The sequence below is a fragment of the Camelus ferus genome, chromosome 1 (assembly GCF_009834535.1).
Source record: "Camelus ferus isolate YT-003-E chromosome 1, BCGSAC_Cfer_1.0, whole genome shotgun sequence".
NCBI classification, from domain to species: domain Eukaryota; kingdom Metazoa; phylum Chordata; class Mammalia; order Artiodactyla; family Camelidae; genus Camelus; species Camelus ferus.
In genome coordinates this window covers 109,479,979-109,500,362 of record NC_045696.1, presented here as the reverse complement: position 1 = coordinate 109,500,362, position 20,384 = coordinate 109,479,979, and the positions used below count along the sequence as shown (strand labels likewise).

The 20,384-nt window shown below is 48.6% G+C and overlaps 1 protein-coding gene across 1 annotated transcript in view; it reads right to left on the bottom strand.

Annotated features, from left to right (window-relative positions):
* SLCO2A1 (solute carrier organic anion transporter family member 2A1) overlaps window positions 1-19,027 on the bottom strand; it is a 76,594-nt gene extending 57,567 nt beyond the window's left edge. The window contains 1 exon segment of the mRNA XM_006179712.3: window positions 18,929-19,027. Within this exon segment, the coding sequence (XP_006179774.1) occupies window positions 18,929-19,027 (99 nt within the window).
* Window positions 19,028-20,384: the final 1,357 nt, after the last annotated feature.

Below are 20,384 nucleotides of genomic sequence, written 5' to 3'. Positions count from 1 at the left end.
CACACTTGTGATTCCAGGGCAGTCATGGTTATACGGGGGATCCCCTCCTCCCTGAAGACTCATCCTTCACTCGATGCCATGTTTCCCTGTGAAGACTGAAACAGGCCCCCCCCCCACCCCCGGCAAAGGTGCAGACACAGTTCACAATTCCCTTGGCCTGCCAGCTCTGACAGGTCTATTGGGGGCTGGGGGCATGGTGGGCAGGGGGTACATCATTGCTAGTTTTGCCCAAAAGGAACACTTGAAGTCATGTGATAAGCAAATATTTATTGAATATCAGTAGGCCAAACATATTCTCGGGGAGGCCAAGGGTCAAGCAGAGCTAGACCCCTCTGGGGCGATGTGTTAATGAGATGAGGTGTGCACACAACAGCAGCAATTATTCTCAAGGCTGAGGCCAGAGGAGCCAAGTACAAGTAATGATGTCAGAGGGGCTCGGAATACAAGAGGGTGCGGGAGTGCTCCCTGAAGAAAGTGAGGTTGGACCTAGGTTTTTGAGATCAAAGAGTGGAGAGGAGAAAAGGGGCCGCCCGAGGCCCAGGAGACAAGATGAGGAGTGGAAAAACACAAGTGTGAATTGGGGTCAGAGGATGATCTGGTTCATCTGAGAAAGCTCTGGCTAGGTCAGAGAAGGACACCAAGTTAAGCAAGAGGATGGATGCCTGAGAGGAGCCACAGAATTTTCTCTCTGGCCATCACCGAGGACTTCTGAGCAAGGATGACACATGTTAAACATTTTTTAGGAAGGTTAACCTCTAACCAAGTGAGGGAAAGAGGAGAGGGAAGACAGCCTAGAGGCAGGGAGGCCAGTGAAAGGTCTTGGGACAAGGTCAAAGAAGCCTCTAGTCAGGGATGGCAGGGGAACAGGGGATGTCAGCAGGGGAGAAGGTCATGACCTGATGGCTAAGGAGAGGTGGGGGATGGTGAGCAAGCATCTCAAGACCAAGGACGTGGACGCAAGGAGCTCAAGAGACAATGAGGAGCAGGGGGAGGGGTAGGAGGCAGAAGTGGACTCTTCTAAGGCTGGGGAGACCCAAGTGGACATCCAGGAGGCCACCCCTGGGGTTCAGGCTTCGTCGGCAGCTGCCTCTCGGGAAAGAGATCCTCACTTCTGACAGCTATTTAACCCCACACCCAAGGACCATATGGACCCCAAGGACTCATCACCAAATTAAAATGGGGACTCAGCAGCTACTATCTGGGGTCTTGAAGCAAATCCCCTTTGGGCTTTATGCGGGCACTCTGAGTGAGACAGCACTGTGGGAAGATACCTGGTCCCATTCTGTTACTTCTTGTTCCTTCTCCCTGAGGCCAGAGCCCCATGCCACGTTAGACTTCACACAAATGCAAGTCACCATCTAAGATGGGGGGGTTTGTCCCAAATGGGGTATCTCCTCGTAGAACCTCATTTGCTAAATTTGCAAAGAATCAGGAAGACAAGTGGACTTGAGATGAGGCCCTCTGGGACACGAGAATTCTGACTTGAAAGATAATGGATCTGGAGCCTGACAGAGGCTATTTGATTCCTAACAATATATATGATTTGGTCCAAGCTGAGTCTTTTGTCTAGTCTTTAAATGGGTAGAAGTCTGCCCATCTGGTCCCTACTCTGCCCTTTCTCCAGTGGTGGGTGGCTCAGTCACTTCAGGCTGTACCAGGATGCAGGTTGTCAGGCCATCTGCTTGGTCTTCTGCAGTCATCCCCGGGCAGCACATTGGCCGGGGGCATCTTTGCCCCAAGGAGCCTCTATTCCAGTTCTCCTCTCTCCAACACTTCAACTTATATCTGAACTTTTCTGGACTGAGGGCTGCTCCTTCCACGGCCTCAAGTCTTGGACTCTCCCATGTGCCTCCCAAGGAGTTCCCCTTGCCTTCTCCTCCATCTGCCTTCCTCCCCTCTCCACTCTGCAGATCAGCAAGCACAAGGGAAGAGGGAGAAACATTTGCAGGGCGTGGACAGGGAAAGATAGAAGAAATTGCGTGGGATCCAGCCTTCAAGCAGACAGAGAGAGAGGGTTTTAATCAGCACCGCAGAAAATGCCCAAAGTCTTTCTCGGAAAAGTTTCCTCAGGTCCCAGACTTGTGTGAGAAAAGAAAGGAAACTGTTACAGGAGAGGTCATGGCAGGGGGCCAAGCAAGGCATGCTAGCCTCTTTCCCATCTGAAAGCCATGTTTACATAAAAGCAACCAGAACATCCTTTCCTGGTACCCACACCCTCTGTCCCTCCCTCCCAGGCCACCACCCAGGGGAGTGGGGAGTGGGCCGCAGTGATCCCCATTGTTGCCGGAGGGGTCCTCCAGGGCGTCAAGGTCTTCTCTGTGCCGTGAAATGTCCAGTCTAAACACAGGATATGAGGGCAGGAGTGGGAGCAAGGGGGAAAGCAAGCCAATTTCTCAAATTCCCTGTTTACCTACAGTATTTAACTTGAAGCTATAATTATCATTAGTTAGAGCACCCCCTGACCTTGGCCTCCAAAAGCATTTGTTATTTTCCAACTACCTATGGGAAAAAAGAGATTGAAATGGAATTCAGCTCAGCACTGCAAGCCTGTGTGCCCAGAGCTCTCCTGGAGATTCTCCGAATTCCAACACGTGACCACCAGGCTCCTTGAGGCTAAGAAAGCTCTGTCCCACCCCCACCCTCACCACACTCCCTGCTGCACACGGAGCTCTGGGAGGCCTTCGCTGGCCAGTCTAGGATGCTCCCCAAAGTTCCTCCCATCAACTACAGCTCTATATCAGAGACTCATGTTTCCTGGGAACCTTTTCAGTTTAACGTGATTATTTCCTATTAATCACTCTGATGACTCCCTCGGGGACAAGAATATCACAGCCACCTCACTGGGGACATTCTGCTTGTGAATCAGCGCTCCGATATGCGCCTGAGAGCAGAGGTTCTCGAACCCAGGGTGCATCAGAATTGCCTAGAGGGTGTGTTGAAACAGCATGCCAGGCTCCACCTCCAGTTCGGGTTCAGTAGATGTGGGAGAGGGCATGAGAATCCGTCTTTCTACCAAGCTCCCGTGTGATGCCAATGCTGCTGGTACAGGGACCACCGCCCAGACACCAGTAGGTCCCCTTGAACTCTAACCCAAATCCTTCCTTCTAGCACCTCTTTCCTGGAGACAAGACCCAACCTCTGTGAAAACCCATTACAAAGGAATGGGGATAAAACAGAGACATTCCCTTGATTTCTCGGCACTCCCCTTGGCCATCTGCCCATCTGGGTATGGGGTCTGCTCACACAATGGGAGTCTGTCTGTGCTGTCGTGTGGGCCGGGAGTACCCCACAATGAGCTCTGACTGTGGGCTTCCGTTCACCTCCCAACTCCTTTGAACATCCACGCTGCCTTGCCTGGAGCTCTTGAAGGCAAGTGCAAGGGAATGTGGTTTCATCACCCCCATGGCTTGTTTGGCTGGGCTCTCTACCTGCAGGTTTCAGGACTCCTGAAGTCATCAGTAAGCATCTTTAGATGGGGAAAGATTAGCTAAGCAAATACTTGCCGCCTACCAGCTGCAGCCCTCGGAGCAGCAGACGTGAGCTCACCTACCTTTCCAACGCTGCTGCCGATTCATATTTGCAGCCCAGGGGTCTGTGACCTGCTGCTGCGGTCACAGAACAAACGATGGCAGGCAGCGTAGGAAGGGGCATTGAGATGCTGGTGATATGCTGAGCATCAGCTCTGTGTGCAGGAGGGAAGCACACCGGATCATGGGACTTTCAAACTGTGGTGAGAAGAGGGTGCAATGCCTCCTTTCAGGCCTCCTTGCAGAAGCTCGGCCCTAAGCACAGCTCCCTCCCATCAGTGACTTCAGCAAAGCCCCCAAGCCCCCACACCCCTCCTTGTGGGGATACCTATTACCTATTGTTCTATATTTGCCCTGGATGTCACTGCCCTTTGCTCCTGTGACAGTGTTTTTGAGGTGTGAATGTGGCCAGGCTACAGTCCCCAGTTATTCAATCAAACACTAATCTAGGTGTTGGCTGTGAAGGAAGTTTGTGGCTGTAATTAAAATATACATAATGAGTTGACTTCTTTAAGGAAGATTATCCTAGATAATCTGGGTGGGCATGATTCAATTAATCAGAAGTCCTTAAAAGCAGGGTGGAGAGAGAGAGAGATTAATTCCCCTGAACAGAAGCTTCGGCCCAAAGCCTGTAATCATCCTTGACTGACAGCCTGCTCTATGAATTCTGGATGTGCTTATTCAGCTATCGCAATTGTATAAATCAATTCTTTGAAATAAATTGCTTAATATATACATATACATATACATATACATATACATATACATATATGTATCTGTGTGTATCTTATGTTGGCTCTGGTTTGACTGAACCCTGAAGTAGATAAAATAGTGGCCTCTCCAATGCCTGTGTCCTAATACTCAGAACCCACGAATACGTTGCCTTACACGGCAAAAGGAATTCAGCAGATAAGATTCTAAGAATAGGGAGATTCTCCTGGATTATATGAGTGGGCCCAATGTATTTACAAGGGCCCTTATAAGAGAGGCAGGAGGGTCAGAGTCAGAAAAAAAAATTAGGTGAGAAGGGGAGAGATTTCAAGATGCTAAGCTGCTGACTTTGAGGATGGAGGAAGGGGCCACAAGCCAAGGAATGTCAGTGGCCTTTAGAAGCTCAGAAAGGCAAGGAAACAGATTCTCCTCTAGAGCTCCCAGAAGGAGCACAGCCCTACAAACATCTCAATTTTAGGTCTTCTGTCCTCCAGAACCATCAAAGGGCATTTGTGTTTGAAGCCACTAGGTTTATGGTGATTTGTTACAGCAGCAGTAGACCCTAATCCAAGCCCGAGTTCATACAGCTTTCTTCCCCATCATCAATGCCCTCATTCAGCTTGCTTCTTTTCCCTCAGCAGGACCAAACCTCTTCCTTTCTGATGTCTCCTCTCCACAGAAGTCTTAATGGTCTTGTCTGCTCAGCCCCTCTCCTGAGAACAGCGCTCCCCCTTGTTTCAGAAAAGGGCCCCTATTCAAACACGTGGCTCCAGGAGAAGCCCCCCCCACCCAGAGACCCTGCCCTGCCTCTGGGCACATGACCCAGTGGAACCATCAGAGTCCTGCTCCAGGAGTTTTTCAAGTTGGAACTAAATGAAGGGCAGCAGGTGGGCTGATTGCTGACCATGACTCAGCCATGAAGAGGACAGAGGTTTACAAGGGAAGACAATGGCAGTGACATTCAGAGAAAAGGAGAGGAGACAGAGCCTGCTGGCACTGCAGGCCACCTGCCCAGACCCTCACACATTTTTCTGTTGTGTTTCTGATCTTTTTTCTTGTTGATTAGCAGAAGATCTTTGTATAGTCTAGATATTCGTTCCTAGTCAGCTGTAGACGTTGCCAGCATCTCGCAATCTGTTGTGCTCTTTGCCGTAAACATTTTTCTCTGTTTTTAAAATAGAGGATTCTTTCTTTTATTTGGCATTCTTCCAATACACATTCTTTTTGCCCCTGGATTTTCAGCTTTTACCTTTAAGGAACATGGAACCAGATTTTCTCTCTCTCTTTTTAATCCAATCTGAGATTCTCTAGCTTTGATGTGGTGAGAATAGTCCATCTTTGATAAATCTAGATTCATATCTACCTCATTTTGTGGTGCTTCTATCTACCGTAATGTTTTTTGTTTGTTTTCTTTCTTTCTTCCTTTCTTTCTTGCTTTCTTGCTTTTCCAGCCTTCTCTGGGTTAATGCGTTTTCTACTTCTTACTCTCTTCCACTTTGGAAGGTACGCACTCAATGTCTTTTTTCTGAATGATTACCCATACGTTTTAACAAACATGACTGACTTACTTAACAAAGACTAAAGTTAATTAATTCTTCCACTCTCCCTGCAAGCAAACCAAGGACCGAAGATTTTAAAGCCAAAATTTCCCTTCCAATTCTTCACATTATCAGTGCGTCTTACTCTGATTCCTTCTTTTCTGCCCTCCACAATCAACAATTACCACCACTCTTCGTATTGTTTGCATCTGTGTTTGGCTTCTTGCTTTATGAACTTCATCCTTCAGTGGTGTATTTTAGTGAGGATTCGTGATTACTAAATTTGAAAATCTCTATTTGCCCTCTTGAATTACCATTTAGTTACAAAATTTGAATTCGGTGGTAATTTTCTTTCAGCATTTTGAAAACTATTCCATTGTTTTCAAGTATATCTATTATTTACTTAGAGATGACTCTTCTTGGTCTAGTTTTTGACTTTTATAGGTAATCTGTAATTGGACTCTAGAAGTAGCTCTGAGAATTTCTCTTTCTTTTCTGTTCTGCAGTTTCAGTGTGATATGTACAGCTGTACTTTTTTTTGTAAATTCCTATAAGAACTTACTGTGCTGTCTTTATTTTGAGATACTATATGTCGTTAATTCTGGAAACTCTCTATCATTTTTTTCCTATATTATCTATCATGTATTCATTCTGTTCTCTTTTTTGGTATTCACTTCAGACTTATATTGGACTTTATTTTTACTGTCTGTTCATACGTTTGTTTTTATTTTGTTTGGCTTTTAGTCTCTCTTTTCCAGCCTCCTCTGGGTTAATGAGGTTTCTACTTTTTACCCTCTTAACCTGCCTTTCACAGTCTCCACTTCTTCATTCCTCTGTGCTGCATTCAAGTGACTTCTTCAACCCTATCTCTCACTTACAAATTATCATCAGATGTCATTAAGTTAAGCACCTCAAGTCGGGAAATTATCTAATCTGTTAATTAACCAGTCATTGCATCTAATCTGCCATTTAACCATTCCCTGAATTTTTACTCTCGATATCTATATTTGTCATTTCTAGAATTCCCATGTGTTTCTCAAATCTGTTCCTTTTTCATGGTGTTTGTTCTTTCCTGGTGTTTTGTGATTCTTCTTACACTTCCTGAAACATTTCAATATATTTTTATAGCCTCTTTCGGAATGTTCCATTACCTCAGAATCTTGAGGTGCTAATCTTCCTCATTGCTGCCTGTTGCCCATGGTGGGTCATTTCCTTGTGTTGCTGTTTATCGTAAGCTCCTCTCCCACCGGCATTGTCTTCTCCTGGGGATTCCGGTTGCTCTGGATTGTAGAAGCATCCCCCTAGCGTGGTTTTACTAGAGTCTACCAGATGGCAAAGAGTTACCACCAGCCCAGAACCAACTGTTATGCTAATTTGTTTAGAGATTCTCATATCACATGGATAGTATACACTCTGTTTCCAATTCCAAGTGGCACAGGCTTGGGGCTTTGACTTCTCAGAGGAGTTATTTCACCCAGAGGTCCTTTTAGAGACAGACCTCTCTGCTGTCCCTAGGGTGGTGGCCAGAGTTTTACTGGTTCCCTTCTCACCAAGGGGCCCAACTTCTTGTGTGCCAAGTTTGCACGTCATCATTGGTGCCTGTGTGATCACTAACACCCAATCTCCAGTAGGAGTTCCTTGGGGACTTCCTTTCTGACCCGTGCTGCAGGGCCAGCTGGCACACTCCTTGTTTGGATGTTCTACTCATTCATCACTTCCTGTACCTGAAGACTTCACTTTCTTTCTCGCCAGCTCAGCTCTGTGTATTTTAATATTTGGTGGTGTTCTATTTGACGCAGCATCTCTAGGTATTTGTAGTAGGAGGGTCCCATGTTATGTAAACCTGTCATGTTGATGAAAACCACAGTTCACTATAGTTCTTTAAGATCCATCTTATCCCAGCTAACCAGAGCCTTTGGAAGCCAGGGACCTTGTCTGATTCAGGTTTGTTCCCCATGCAGAGGTCACACAGCAGAAGCATGAAGGTGGCTTGTTGAGGTCAGAGACCCTGGGCCCAGAGGTGGCGAGCAGAGCCGTGTTCTGTGTCTCCCCGCCTTCTCCCTCATAAAATTCAGTTCTTTCCTCTCTAATTTGTCACGTCTTATAACTTTGCATCTATCTGTGCATCTGCCCACTGTTTATGTCCCTCATGAGGGCATGGCCCACTCTTTTTTGTTCATCATTGTAAATCCAGTGGTTGACAGAGGTGATCAACCATGACGTGCTACAAGAATGAATGAACGAATGAATGCGTCTCAGGCAGCTGGCCTGACACTGGTCCTGGTCTCAGAGTTCTGAAACCCCTGCTGTTTATGACACGAGCAAAGTGCTGCCTTACAAACAGCACGTCACCAAATGACTCAAGGCCCACCAAAATGACCGGGGGAAAGCCCCCTCTGGGCTGCTACCACACCCTCCTGGGTGTAAAGCTCCAGGCCAAGGACCCGACTCCAGGAGGCACTCGGCAGATCCTGTGCCAGCCCCTGCCCTCGCTGCCTCCCCTTCAGGCTCGCTCTTCCCACCTGGCTCGGAGCCCATCGGGTACACTCACTTCCTTCAGACGCTTGGCCAGCCCTTAGGGCTGGATGCCTGAGCTCTGAGCCAGCCCTTAGGAGTGGGCGTCAGGACAGCAAAGAGGCCCTCCTGGACAGAAGCGCCTCTCAATCTTCCCAGGAAGGAAAACGTTCTATAGTTTTACCTCTCTTTAAGAGTTAAAGTATTGTTACCTGACTTCACCTCCATCGCTGAGGAGCCCGAAGACTCAAATGAAATAATGGATGTAAAAATGCAGTGGGAACAGTGATGGGCACAGGAATGGTCCTTCCAAAAACTCCATCCCCTCACTGCCCTCCTGGCTGCATCCTTGGTCCACCCTCAAGGACCTGGAGACCAGCCTTCTCCCACCTCATGTCTTAATTTCATGTACCACAATAAGAGATCTCGCTGCCCTGGACAAAGATGGGTGCAGGGGGTCATCACAGACTTCGGGGCTTTTTTTTTTTAGGTTTCTTTGGAAATGTATGTATGTATTTATTTATTTAGAAGTATTTTTGATCTACAATGTTGTGTTGCTTTCTGGTGTTCAGCATAGTGACTCAGTTATATGTACCTTTTTTTTCGTATTCTTTTTCATTATAGGCTATTACAAGATACTGAATACAGTTCCCTGTGCTCTCTAGTAGGTCCTTGTTGTTTATCTATTTAGTTGGTAATTTTTTTTTCGAATTGTAAATGCAGGGTGTGTTTACTGTAGAAGTATAGAAAACACAGAACATCACAAAAAAAGAAAACCAAAACCATTTAGAGGCTGTCCACTCAGAGAACTATCTCTGGTTAGGTGTAACGGCTTCAAGTCTTGCGACTTTTAAAAATCTGGACCACCTCTGCGTAGGGCTGTCCATCCCACAGCCTCTACTGAACATCACGGAACGAACACTTGCCCCAAGTTGAAACTATTCACAATAAAACTTAACAAAATGATTTGCAAATACCTCACAGATGGATGTCCCATGATTTATTTATTGCCTCTCCAGTTGCTAGATATACAAGTCGCTTCCTCACCTTAAGTTCCTGAGCAGGTAAGTTACACGATAAAAAGTGGTTCAGCGGACTAGGTTTCCATGTATTCTTTCTGGGAGTGTGTGTAAGCCACCTGATTGCCGCCCCCACCCCATGCTGGGCTGCTGGTCTAACTGCTGGTGCTGTTCAGCTGGGGTATCAGTCTTGCCTTATGACCGATGGGGAGGGAACGTGCAGTAAGAGAGGAAAACTGAGGAACAAGGCCTTTCGGGGCCACCAGGGTCAAATCTGGCTCGGGAAGATAAAACAATAAATATAAATAAGCAGCCTGCTGTCTGTCGGCATGGAGACTGAAGTAACAGAGCCCTGGCGGGGCTGGTCGGGGACTGCGGTGGGACACAGGGAGCAGCCACAGAGGATGAGCCCCCACATCCCAGCTCTGTCACCAGGCAATGTGGCAACTTCCACAAGCTGCCCGCCAATCTCCTCCACTATACATAATGCGGACAACACGCACCTCGTAACACCGACAGCGTTTCTGAAAGGACCTGACCTTGTTATTTCACGAAATCGGCCACATCTGGGTGCTCCCAATGCATTTGCATTCACAGCAAAGTATCTTCCAGCTCCCTGTGCTCTCTAGTAGGCCCTTGTTGTTTATCTATTTAATTGGTAGTTTTTTTCGAGTTGTGTTTTACCACACATACACGTTCTAATAAAATGTATCCGTCTTTGTGAGGATAGCTCACAAAATCATAATTGCTGCTAAAAATATGCTGGGGCTGAGGACGGGAATTCTGAATCTTTGTGACTTTAAGGCAACCCAAACAGGCTTGACTATCGCTTGTCCCCAGTCCTTGTTAAGTGTACGCATTTATGGATTTCATTTACACGTCGATTCAGTGGGTCCATGAAGGAGGAGGCACTGAGTCCTGAAGGAGGAGGCAGCTGGAGCAGCAGTGAGCCCAGGAGGAGCGCCTCCTGACAACAAGGGCAGTTTGAAAATGAAACGGCAGCCACAAGGCCCTGAGGCTCACTTTCCAAGCCAGTGACAAGGTCCAGGGGTGGAGACAGCCCACTAAACAAGGCTGATTCTACATCAGTTTGACTCTACCAGTCCGGGTGAGTGGGATCGGCGGTTGTGGCCCTGGGGTACAGACCGGGACCCACAAGAACATCCCACTGGCATAAGGCCAGATGCCCTCCATAAGGGTCTCTGTTGGGCCCCCTAGTGATAAAGTCAGGGGCTGTGGTCCCCAGTGAGCCCCCTGTCTACTTGCTCCAGAGAGATGTCATCCAGCTGGAGGCTGGAGGGTGGACCGTCTGGGGCTCTTCCAGGCTTGGCATGAATACGTCCTGAAAGCTCCCAAAGTCAGGGAGAAGTGAGGGGCAGCAGGAGCAGGCCTTTGGCTCACGGGGGCATAACAAACTTGCAGGGCCTGATGTGGGGGAGTTCCCATCATGGGAAGGCCTCTGCTGGTTCCAGGAATCCCTGGGCCTACTACCCTCCACAAAGCCTGAGGCCCCCACATGAATGATAACGAGAACCAGCAAGGAAACCTTTGTGATCTGGGATGAGAGTCAGGGGGTCACAGGGGCTTCTCAGTAACGCCCACCTTCAGAGCCTGGCAGGGCTATTTAGAAGAGGGTAGCCCAGGCCACTTGGCTTTCTACTTTCACTCAGTTAAAGGGACTTTTGGGAGAGGGGAGACTGCCTTCTACCAGAAACAGGGAGGAGAGTGACCAGGAAGGCAGGGGTTCTGCCAGCTCCGCTCGGGGGGATGTGCATGGAAGCGCAGGGGCAGACTCAGCTCAGAGGAGAAACTTGCCAAAAGCCTGAGGTGCTACCATGGCTTGGCCTGCCTTGTGAGGTGGTGAGTTCTCCATCACTGGGGCTATGCAAGCAGAGGCAAGGACATCATCAAGAGGCTTCCTGCCTCTGAGCACATGAGCTTTCTCATCACTTTCAATTCTGAAATTCAGTAATTCTCCAAGCCAGGAGCACCGTGTTTCTACAGCTCAGTTTTATCATTACACATCTGGATGCTATACAGTGAGAAGTTAAAAATGCTGTACAAATCCTGACAAGTAATGAAGGCAGGACTTCCGCATACTAACCAGAGGAGAAATAGGCCCTGCTCTTGTCGGAAGCCTCCAGTTCCTTCCTGCCAGGGGTCCCTGAGGCTGATGTCCATTGCTGGGCACCATCCCTGACCCTCCATCAGTGCCTCCCCTGCCCCGCAGTCAGTGGGTGGAAGTCCATTCTTATAAAAGGTCACGGCAAGGGAAGGGGTGGGGTGACCAACTCATCCCAACCTGCCCAGAACTTTTCCAGTTTTCAAACTGAAAATCCTGTGTCCCGGGAACCCCCTCAGTCATTGGCAAATTGAAACAGTTGGTCCCACTGGGAAGTAGACACTACAGACAATTGTTTCTTGGAAACTTGGGGGCCTCTTAGGGAGCCAAGAGCAAACAGGGAAGCCTGGGGAAGAGCCTCCCCCAAGCAGACACTCAGTCAAGGCTTATAAACAAGTGAGGCCCAGGCAACTGCACCAACGCTCAGCTCCCTGCCACTTCCCTCAGCCGCACTGCGAATCCAAGGCAAAGCAGGTCAACTTCAGAAGGGCCTGACGCGCAGGCAGGAATGACTTGTAAGACAGACCAAGAACGTGGTCAGTTTAATCCCATCCTGCAATCTCTCTGGTAGCCAACTGGGCAGGACAAGGGTGGCTCTGGAAGCCTGCTGGCCCCCCTCCCCTTCCCCTCCGCCACTACCCCTTTTCCCCAGGCCCACAGGGGTCTCACTGCATTCTCTGGCCAGCTCCTCTCCCGGAATGTTCCATGGGCTCCGCCCAGGAATTGTCTGCCATCCACACCCCACACCAGTCTCACTTACAGTTTCTAGATACCGTTCCCTCTGTGCCCAAAAAGCTGGCTGGGTGAATTAACCAGATAAACTAGCTCTGACTAGAGGTCTGCTGTGTTGTTTCCCAAACTTGTTATGTTCCACCTGGGAGTCACATTTGGGAGACGTGAGTTAGCCACAGCAGAGCTTCCTGGAGCATCAGTGTTACTCCAAGATTTGGGGGAAAATACAGCATATTATTTAGAAAAACATATATATTGTGGAGGAAACTATAAAATTCAGTTGATTTTAGGATAAAACATAAAATACCATGGAAATGTAATATTCACGGTTGGTCAAAACACATCTCCAAACCCTTCCTTCATCCCCTTGTCTTACCCCGTTTGGAAACCCGCTCACTCCCTTCTAGAATTCAGGGCATCTGGGTGGGGCAGCTTGACAAGCACTAGCTTACTACAGCCCTCTCTGGTACCAGCTGCCTTTTAACGGAGGCCTTCTGTGCTCCTAAGGGTGTTGGATGGAGCGGCCTTCAGAGCATAAAAAGTTACGGCAGATGTCTGGGTAAATAAAATGAAATTTGTCATCAAGGGCTTAAGTATACACTCAATCTCTAAGAAAGGGTTAGTCTGCCCACATTTCTAGAGGCAGGGGCACCAGTGCCAATGCTGACAAGATTGAGTGTCCCAAAGGTCACAAGCTCTGGGGTTACTGCCCGGGGCTGGAACCCTTCCCCCAAGCCAGAGCCTCCATGGCATCTCCACCAACAAGGGAAACAAAGAAGCTAAGAAGACGGCTCTGGAAGAGGGCTGCTCACTGGAAGGTACCCTCCCATCCATCACCCCACAGTATAGCCTGAGACTCCTTGCTTTGGTTTCATCCTCTGCCCCTGATCAAATTTAAGCCATCCCAGGGAATCAAGAAGGACATACCCAGGGAATGAAGGTCCTCTAAACTGAGAGAGCTGGGATCGATCCAAGACAAGCCAGCCAGCCCACACCCTCCACTCTTGCCAGGTTTCGGAGCAGGTCTCCCATCACAGCTCAGACCCAACTGGCCCTGCTCCTAATCTCATCTCAGTCGGCAATTTAACTATATGAAACTGAGAATCTGAGAACCTGAAAGGACCTCAGAGATCTCTGGGCTCAGGCCCAGATATTCACAGATGAGAGAATCCAGAACTGAGAGGCATCTGTGTTTGTGGGAAGTAGGGGGCTGGGAGTGAGAGGACCCCGGTGGGAACTCCTGCTTTGCCGTGTACTGGATATGTGGTCTTGGACACGCCTCGATTTCAAGTGTGAAATGGAGATGCTGATACCTCCCTTGCAGGGCTGTCATTAAGAACAGAAAAAGTTCAGGAACATAGATTAAAAAATCAAGTTCAAGGGAAAGGACAACCATTCAGCTAAGGCCAGAACAAAAGCTGGAGCACATGAATACATAAGACCCCAACCAGTTACTAAAAGCAAACTTTCAGTCTATCCTTAAATCTTCCTAAAAGGCAGAGTAGAAGGGAAACTGAATGCGTTGTAAGATTTGGTAACCATACCACTGCAGAATAAAAATCAAGCTTTTACCCAATAGCAAGACTTGCTGCTAAGCTACACTAATCAAGACATTGTGGTATTGGCAGAGAGACATACACATACATCAGTGAAACAGGATAGAAAACACAGAATGGACCCACACAAGTATGGCCAACTGATTTTCAACAAAAGTGCAAAAGTGATTCAATATAGAAAGGATAGTCTTTTCAACAAATGGTGCAGGAGCGATTGCATAACCACAAGCAAAGGCAGCAAACTTTTTTTTTTTTAACATTTTTTATTGATTTATAATCATTTTACAATGTTGTGTCAAATTCCAGTGTAGAGCACAATTTTACAATTATACATGAACATATATATATTCATTGTCACATTCCTTTCTCTGTGAGCTACCATAAGATCTTGTGTATATTTCCCTGTGCTATACAGTATAATCTTGTTTATCTAAAAGACAGCAAACTTTGTGGTAGCTCACAGCGAAAAAAGAAATGGGACAATGAATATATGTATGTTCATGTATAACTGAAAAATTGTGCCCTACACTGGAATTTGACACAACATTGTAAAATGACTGTAACTCAATAAAAAAATGTTAAAAAATTAAAAATTAAAAAAAAAAAGACAACAAACTTTGACCTAAACCTCACACCTGTACAAAAATGAACTCAAAATGGATCATAGATTTAAATGTAAAATTACAACTCTTATACAAGAAAACACAGGAGAACACCTTCCGGAGCCAGGATTTGGTGAAGGGTTTTTAGACATGACACCAAAAGCAGGATCGAGAAAATTAAAAATTGATCAATTGGACTTCCTCAGAATCGAAACCTTTTTCTCCACAAAAGATCCTATTAAGAGGCTGAAAAGATAAGCTATGGACTGGGAAAAAGTATGTATAAGCCACATGCCCAACAAAGGACTTGTATCTTACATACACAAAGAATTCTCAAAACAGTAATTTAAAAATCCAACTAGAAAATGGACAAAATATACGACATATTTCAGTGAAGAGGATATACACATGGCAAATAAACACATAAAAAGATGTTCAACCTCACCAGCCGTTGGGGAAATGCAAATTAAGACCATGATGAGATATCACCACACATTTATTAGAATAGCCGAAATAAAAAGCAGTAACTACACCAATTGCTGGCAAGGATGTAAAGGAACTAATGTTATGGCACCTCTGGAAAACAGTTTGGCAGTTTCTTTTTAAAAATCAACGTGCAACTACCATATGACCTAGCAAATGAACTCCTGGGCATTTACTCCAGAGAAATGAGAATGTATGTCCACACAAAAACAGGTACATGACTGTTTATTGTAGCTTCATCTGTAATAGCCCCAAACTGGAAGCAACCCAAACGTCCCTCAGTAGGTGAATGGTTGGACAGATCACAATACTCCCATGCCATGGACACAGTACACAGCCATTGAGAGGAATAAACTATTGATACACGGAACAACCTGGATGGGTCTCGAAGGCATTGAGCTCAATGGAAAAGAGCCAATCTCAAAAGGTCACATAGTGCATGACTCCACTTATACAATGTTCTCAAAATGACAAAAATACAGTGATAGAGAGCAGATTAGGGATAGTAGTAGGAAGGAAGTCTTTGTGGCGATGGGACAGTTCTCTTGAAGCGGTTGGGTGGTGGTTCCCTAATCTGTGATCAGCACTCACATTGCAATGTCAATTTTCCTGCCTTTGGTATTCTACTGTAGTTAGGTAAGACGGAACTATTGGGAGGAACCAGGACCTCTTAAAACTATTTTTCCTAGGAATCTATAATTATTTCACAGTAAATCATTCTTCCAATTGTTCTGTGGCAGCACAGGTCACAAATTCATCACCAGGATGCAAAATGAAAGCTAGGAAGGGCTCTGGGCACAGTCACAGGAGGAAAGGGTCTGAGTGACCTTTGACCCACCCGACTCCATCCCACCCATTTCCATTATTCTCCCTCCCCATTCCCTCAAACCATCCCTGAAACCTGTCCCCACAACACACATGCAAGCAGGGCATGTGATGGAGAGGGCTGGGCTGCACAGCAGTTAGGGGCCCTGACTCTAGAGGCTCACATTCCTGGCTCCTCAACACTCCACCCTTTCTGGCTGTATCCACCCCCAAAGATCAGCCTCACCAAGCCTTGTTTTCCTCATCAATAACAAGGTAACGGACAGTAACAGTATCCAGTTGATAGAGGTGTAATGTGGATCACACAGGGGTAAAATACTTCCACAGTTACCAGTACCTGCAGGCAGGCCTGTTGCTGCTAGCTACTCTTGCCATTTGGGGACATTATTTTTTTTTAAGCTTTTATTTTTATTTTATTTATTTTTTTGTTGACGTATAGTCAGTTACAGTGGCAATTTCTGGTGTACAGCATAATGTCTCAGTCGCGTATATATATATGTATATTCATTTTCATATTCTTTTTCATTAAAGGTTATTACAAGATATTGAATAGAGTTCCCTGTGCTGTACAGAAGAAATTTGTTATTTATCTATTTTTATATATAGTGGTCAACATTTGCAAATCTCAGACTTCCAAATTTATCCCTTCCCGCCCCTTTTCCCCTGGTAACCATAAGATTGTTTACTATGTTTGTGAGTCTGTTTCTGTTTTGCGGATGAGTTCATTATGGACATTATTATTATTAACTGTAGTTTCTCTTAACTATTAACTTCGACTCATAAAATGTAATTGGCAGAGTAACAGATCTTAAATGACGTTTGAACGTGCAGTCCTATGTGTTGAGGCAAGAACTGACCTCACGATGATGCCAATCCCAGAGAGCCCAGCATGGCTTACAAAGCCCCCTTCTTATGCCTCATTCCGGGGAATCCTTAGGAAGCCTGCCGTCCATGGGGAACTGTTCATATTACCCGTTTTTTCACTTAAGGACCCTGAGGCTCAGGAAAGGCAAGAAATGCTTCCCTGTATCACAGAGTTAGCAAGAGGCTGGCATGGGACTTGGATCTCAGTCCCATGGTTGCATCCCCTTTCCCTAAATCATATGGTACATGGGGTTTTGCAGGAATGTCATTAAGCAATCAGTTAAGTTTGTCCCAACAACAAGGAACCTGGAAAAATGGTGGGTCCTCAGGTTGGGTGGCCCCTGTTCCTCCTCACATTGTAAGACATGTATAGTCTGTACCCAACTAGAAGGGGAGGGTGCAGAGCAGCCAGGGAACCTCCCATTGGGAGGAGGAAACCTCTCATCAAATAGCAAAGCCCCCAAAAGCCAGCACCACCTGCTGGAAGAAGAGGCTTCAGGGAGTTTAACTAATGGAATTCCAGTCCTCAGATTTGCCTTGAGATAGTCAATCTCCTACCTGGTTTCGGGCTGATAAGCAAAACTAATTGTAAGTTGCTCCTAACCCTGGTCCTAGAATTACTACGGATCAACAGAGGTAATGATGAAAAGAATCTGGTTTTTAGACTCAAGAAAAAGTCTCAACTCGTGTGAGCCTTCAGGAGGCCAACTGGCGTGGGCCCAGGCCTCAGGCATGTGTGGCTAAATCATCAGCATGTGATAAATTATCTTATTTTTATAGATCTTCAAAGAAACTGCTGCCATAAACTCATTTATTTTAGGGACTCAGGGCAGGTCTGAATGGATCAATCTCACCTGGGGTTGCCCTCGCTGTCAGCTGCCCCTCCTGCCCCCAACCCCAAGAATGGTGAAAACGGAAGGAGCTGCCCCACCCTCGCTCCATCCTGAGACTTTCTCTCTTCAGACCACCCAACAGTTGCTCCTACCTTTTGCTCCCAATTCCAGACAAACACCAAATTTTTAACAGCTCTCTGCTGAAACTTCCCTAAGCTCTTTTAAATGGTGGGACCAGAACCACACACAGTGTTCTTAGCAGGGTCTGGCCAAGGGTGAGGAGATTTGAAGATTATTTTAAGCTATCTCAAAATTTCTGTCTTATTTCTATCCAATCATAGAATCAATTCAGCCTTTGCTTACTGAGGTGTGGGGAAAGAGCAGAAGCAGGAGTGGCGATCCCAGCTCTACTGCTAATAATCTGAGTAAGTACATAGGTGGGCTGCACTGTGACATCCAGATCCCTTTCTTTTGGACACACATAACCAGCCCACAGAGACCCCCATTTTTCCTTTGTGTGATCTGGGTTCCCCTTAACTGCACCACTGCAGGCTTTACCTAGCCCCATCTGATGGCATGGTTGTGGGAAATAGCTTTTCTGCACCATAATCACCTGCCTCGACTCCAAGGAGCCCTGACATGAGCTCAACAACCTCCCACATCCTCACCACAGGGAGAACATTAGGCAACAAAACCCGAGTGTGGACTCAACCAGTCGGGTCCTCCTGGACCTGTGAGGGGATGGAAAGCAGTCCTGACCCCGTGGGAGGAAAGCATCCTCAACATACAGCTGCCTACCCCATCTTTTCTTCACCAACTCCCCATACCCTGCCACACAAGAGGCACCTGCCTAGACTTTACTGAATCTACTGTGAGGGCCCGCTGCCTTTCGGGGTCCAGTTCTGGACCAGGAAGGCTGGTCCCAGCGCTGCAGGGATGGTTGCCAGCCTCCGGGGAATTTTCAACATTGCAGGTGGCAGCGTGTCCAAGTAGCAAAGCCCACGCGATGCTGCCCTTGGGGAAGACAAAAGCCTGGGGAAGGAGAACAGCCCTTCTGGCACCTACCCAGGATGAGATGGGCTCTAATCTCCTTCATCTGGGAGGGACCACAGCCCGTCCGCTAAAGGGCGCCAGACCAGGCGTCCCCAAGCCCACTCCCTTAACGAAGTTAACTGCCCACAGCAGACCAAAAAAGGTGCCCGCCAGATGTTCTTTTTCAATCAAAGAACAGGACTCGGCTAGTGCCAGAACTATCTGAATAGAGTTGGCCCAGTAAGCAGGTACTTTCATCGCTCTGTTTATTCCCCTGACACGGGCGTGTGAACGCGCGCACACAGTCGCGCACGCACAGACACACACAAGCACACATGCACATACACAGGCACTCGCACACGCCCAGCACGCGCTTGCCTGTCCAAGCACCCCTCTCCCGCGGTGCGGGGCCGGCGGGGACGCGTCCTGGAGCGCCGCACCGACGGACGGACCGCAAGGGTGGAAGCCCGCGCCCCCAGCGCTTCTTGAGCACCCTCAGCAGACGCCGGGGCTCCTCCGAAGGTGCGCCCGGAGCGACTCCTGCCCAGATGGCCCGGGTTCTCCGCTCACCTTAATGTTGCTGAAGATAGAGCGGGGACAGCGGCCGGCTCGGTCCGCAGAGGCGCCGCCGCTGCCCTGGCGCTCGCTGGACTCGGGCAGTAGCCCCATGGTGGTGGCGGCAGCGCGGGGCAGGAGGCTAGGCGAGCGGGGCCGGGGCGCTTGGCTGGGCGGGCAGCCGGCGGGTGGCGGGCGCAGCGGCGGTGGCTGGAGGAGGCACGCAGCGCGGAGTCTGAGCGCGAGGGTGCGCGCCCAGAAGTTTTATAAGTGGCCGCCGCCGCCGCCGCCGATGATGAAACGCGGGCTCCCTCCTCCCTCTTTTCCTCGGGTGTCAAGGGCGCTGCGAGCCCCCGCCCCGCCGTCACCGCCGCCGCCACCGCCGCCCCCTCAGACAGGTGTGACGCTGCGGCCCGCCGCGCTTGACCTCGTTCCGGCCGGGGTAGTCTCCGCGCCCGCACCCCGCTGGGACCTGCAGGGCTCGACCGCCGCGGGAGAAGGTCCCGCCCGCCGGAGGGTGGGGGCGGGAGGTGGCGGGCCCGGGGAGGGGACGGCCTGTGGGAGGGGGCGGTCTGTGGGAGGGGGCGGGAGGGGGCGGGAGACTGAAGAGCAAAGGGGCGCCAGAGGCGCCGGCGGGGCGGGGTGGCTGCAGCGTGTCGGGAGACTCGAGGGGACCGGAGCAGGGATCGGCACAGGGCTTCGGCTGCGGGAGCAATAGGGAGGGGAGCGAGGGACGCTGGAGGGGCCAACGGGAGCCCGGAGGGTTGAAGAAGAACCGACGATTCTGAAGGGAAGGGGAGCCTCCGCGCCCCTCCCGACGCGCCCTGGGAGATTTACGGAGCCGGTCTCTGCTTGTTTGCACTCGCCGAAAACCTGGGCTCTCAGTTCCGGTGATGGCTTTGAGACTCGAGGAGGCTCTGTGTCGAGGACTGATTTATATTTAAACTGCTCTTTGCGCTGGAGAGGGGCTGGGTAACAAAGGTGGAGAGGTGGGGGCCTGCCCGGGGCTGGGTCTGAACTCTCTGGACCAGAGCCAAGGTAAACTGGAGGTGCTGTCAAGTGTCAGCGTGGCTGGGTCTGGCCTGGAGTGTTGTGGTGGGGAGGAAGGGGGAGAGGAAAGAGGGGGAGGGAGGCCCCCGTGAAAAAACGGGATCTACCCCTACCCCCGCCTCCCACCCCACTGATCTGATCTCCTTCTCAGGGCTGGAATAGAATAGCCCCTTAATTTTTTTCCCCAAGATTTTTTTCCACCAGGATTCGTAGTGCAGAAAAGAGAAGGAAGGTGAGACTTTTGAGAGAAGGATAAAAACTTTCTGCCAAAAGCAGTTGCAATAAGAAATCCAGTTCTGGACATAGTTTTCCATCTCCCTAATTCCTGCAATTCCCTGCAGAGCCAACCGCTGCAAGCCCCCGCCCCTCTGCTATTCCCAGGAAAAGATGCCCCTCCATACTCAGGAAGATTTGGCTAAGA